This window comes from Babylonia areolata, chromosome 8 (genome assembly GCF_041734735.1).
Source record: "Babylonia areolata isolate BAREFJ2019XMU chromosome 8, ASM4173473v1, whole genome shotgun sequence".
Lineage (NCBI taxonomy): Eukaryota > Metazoa > Mollusca > Gastropoda > Neogastropoda > Buccinidae > Babylonia > Babylonia areolata.
Window position 1 is genome coordinate 37,212,489 of NC_134883.1, and position 2,500 is coordinate 37,214,988.

Consider the following 2,500-nt stretch of genomic DNA (forward strand, 5'->3'; position numbering starts at 1 on the left):
GTGTGTGTGTGTGTGTGTGTGTGTGTACGTGCGCGCGCACGTGTTCTTTCGTTTACTTTATCAGGAACTTTTCTGTTGTTGATCATAACAACTTTGACAAGGGTAACTTACCTAAAAGCATCACACACACACACACACAAACATCTGTCTCTCAAAACACACACACACATCCTCTCTCTCTCTCTCTCTCTCTCTCTATATATATATATATATATATATATTTACACTACACTACATTACATAACACATTTTGCAGCCATTCACTGTTGTGTGAAGAGTTGCTTCGGTACTTGGTCAGCACTTTCTGTGCATACGTGTGTTGATGAATCAGGAGCGATACCATCTTCGCGCCATGTGTAGCTACCTGTGGTGATGCGTGGTGTGTGTGGAGGATGCAGAGAAAGGGGACGGGAGGGGAGGGGAGGGGGAGGGTGACTGGTGCTCTGTAAATAACATTATGTGGTTTGTGGGAGGTGGCAGCTGCGCTATTCTCTCGCTAAGCATGCTTCCAGACAGACACTTGCAGACACAGCGGGCACAGTTTAGAGTACTGGTCAAACAGTGAGATTGCGCTCATTTTGATTTCTCACCCTCCGACATCGTGGTGTGCCGGATTCTGAACTAAATGTCTCAGACGGAACTTCTGTGAAACATAAATGGTTACAATACACATTTAAAAAATCATTCTACTACTATTCATGTTTTATACAAATATACACACACATACCCCCCACCCCCACCCCACCCACCCACACACACACACACAAATACTCCTAACACCTTAGAAGAAAAAGAAACAAGCACATAACGTATATTTCTTTCCAAATGTACGAACATACAAAATACAAAGCATAATATAATCTAAAACAACAACAGGCTGCATGGAATCCAATAGCATCATACACCGATGACATGTATGAACTCACCAATACTTCAGGCAGTTCCCCGCCCACCACAGAGTGTGGCTGTGAGGAAGGTGGCTTACAGGTGACGATGGTGGCTGCCACGTTGACCTCAGTGCAGTTGTCCTGACCAATGGTGATGGCCACGTCATGGTTCCTCAGGGGGCCCAGCCTTGTGCCCTGACCAACACCAACCACACCTCTGCTGCTCTCTGGCACTCAATTTCTATCCTTACCGCCATCAGTCTTACAGGTGGTCTCTACCAGAAAGATATCTTTTACAACAATAAATGAACTGTAACATTTAAACAATAATTTATTAAAAAAATCAAACCATCAACATATTTGATTTAATCATAACAAATCTGTGCAGTTACCCAAAGATAAAGGTATTTTACAATGCCAGAAAATTCTTATTTCTTATGAGACAAAGTAGCCTTCAGTTTAAGAAATGTTTATCCACATTAAACTGATGTCCAAGTTCCAATGCACAAAATATACAGTTGGTGCATGCTGTAACCATTGAACATAATATATAATACATTAAGACAAACAATAGTATTCGACCTAATTAACACACACTCCACAGGGAAAACAGCCCTAGTTTAAAAAAACAACAACAACAAAACTTATTACTTCCAATGTCATGCACTTTTTTCTTTCTAAATCAGTTGCTCTGTGTGTGTGTAGGAAGGAAGGAATTTTTGTTTAATGTCCCGTCACACATATCGGTGATTGAAGACATTTTGTAAAAGTATTTATGAATACATCTGTGTATTATCGGTTAGAAGGGGTGGGAGATGTGGACGAATGGAGGGTTGGGGGAAACTGGGCAAATGAGGGTAAAAATGTGGGTGAAATTTGAAAGAAAAACAAAACAAAACAAACAAACAAACAAAAAAACTCCTCTAAATACAGTTACAGGAAATTACTTAAAGTGTGTGTGTGTGTGTGTGTGTGTGCGCACGCGCGTGCATGTGTGCGTGCGTGCAAGCACATGCATCTTTATGTGTTGTCAGCTGTTTTGGCATTTGTTTCTCCTTGTTTCTGTCTGTGAATTTGTGTGTGGGTGGCATTGTGAAGACACAACCTGAGTGTGGAAATCTTACGTGCCCTAAATAAAATTCATTCCTTCACATGAATAAACTGTGATGAACAATCTCTACAGCACAGTTAGGCCATGAAGCCAAGTGGGGATTGTCCCCTCCTTACTTCAATGACCAACAGTTCATTCTTCTGCTGGTGCACTTTCTGGCCACCCTCAAAGTGCAGGAACTGCGGGTCAGGGAACACTTCCATCATGCGGTGATCCTCATAGCTGAGGTCTGTAAGGTTCCTCAGGGACTGCACCCCATCCAGCCTGAAGCCGTACGACAGGGCCTGTGACTTGTCCTTCAGCTCCTCTCCTGGAATGGGCACTGGTGGCGTCAGACACACCATGTGCTTCCCATCCCGAGACCTCTCACACATCTGTTGGCAATAAAGGTTGGGGTGCATCTGTTAGGGTTCTCCTCAAACAGTCATCTTAAGAAACACTCTCCTTAAACATTATCTATCAGACACTTTCCTCAAACATTTACCAAATACTCATCAAACAT

General features: G+C 42.6%; 1 protein-coding gene across 9 annotated transcripts in view; it reads right to left on the bottom strand.

Moving 5' to 3' along the window:
• Window positions 1-2,500, bottom strand: part of LOC143284774 (plexin-A2-like) — a 561,646-nt gene that overhangs the window by 74,925 nt on the left and 484,221 nt on the right. For all 9 annotated transcript variants that reach the window (XM_076591753.1, XM_076591756.1, XM_076591755.1 and 6 more), the window contains 2 exons: window positions 2,115-2,372; window positions 927-1,082 (listed from right to left, as the gene is read on the bottom strand). In XM_076591753.1, the coding sequence (XP_076447868.1) occupies window positions 927-1,082; window positions 2,115-2,372 (414 nt within the window). The remainder of the gene's footprint in view (window positions 1-926; window positions 1,083-2,114; window positions 2,373-2,500) is intronic.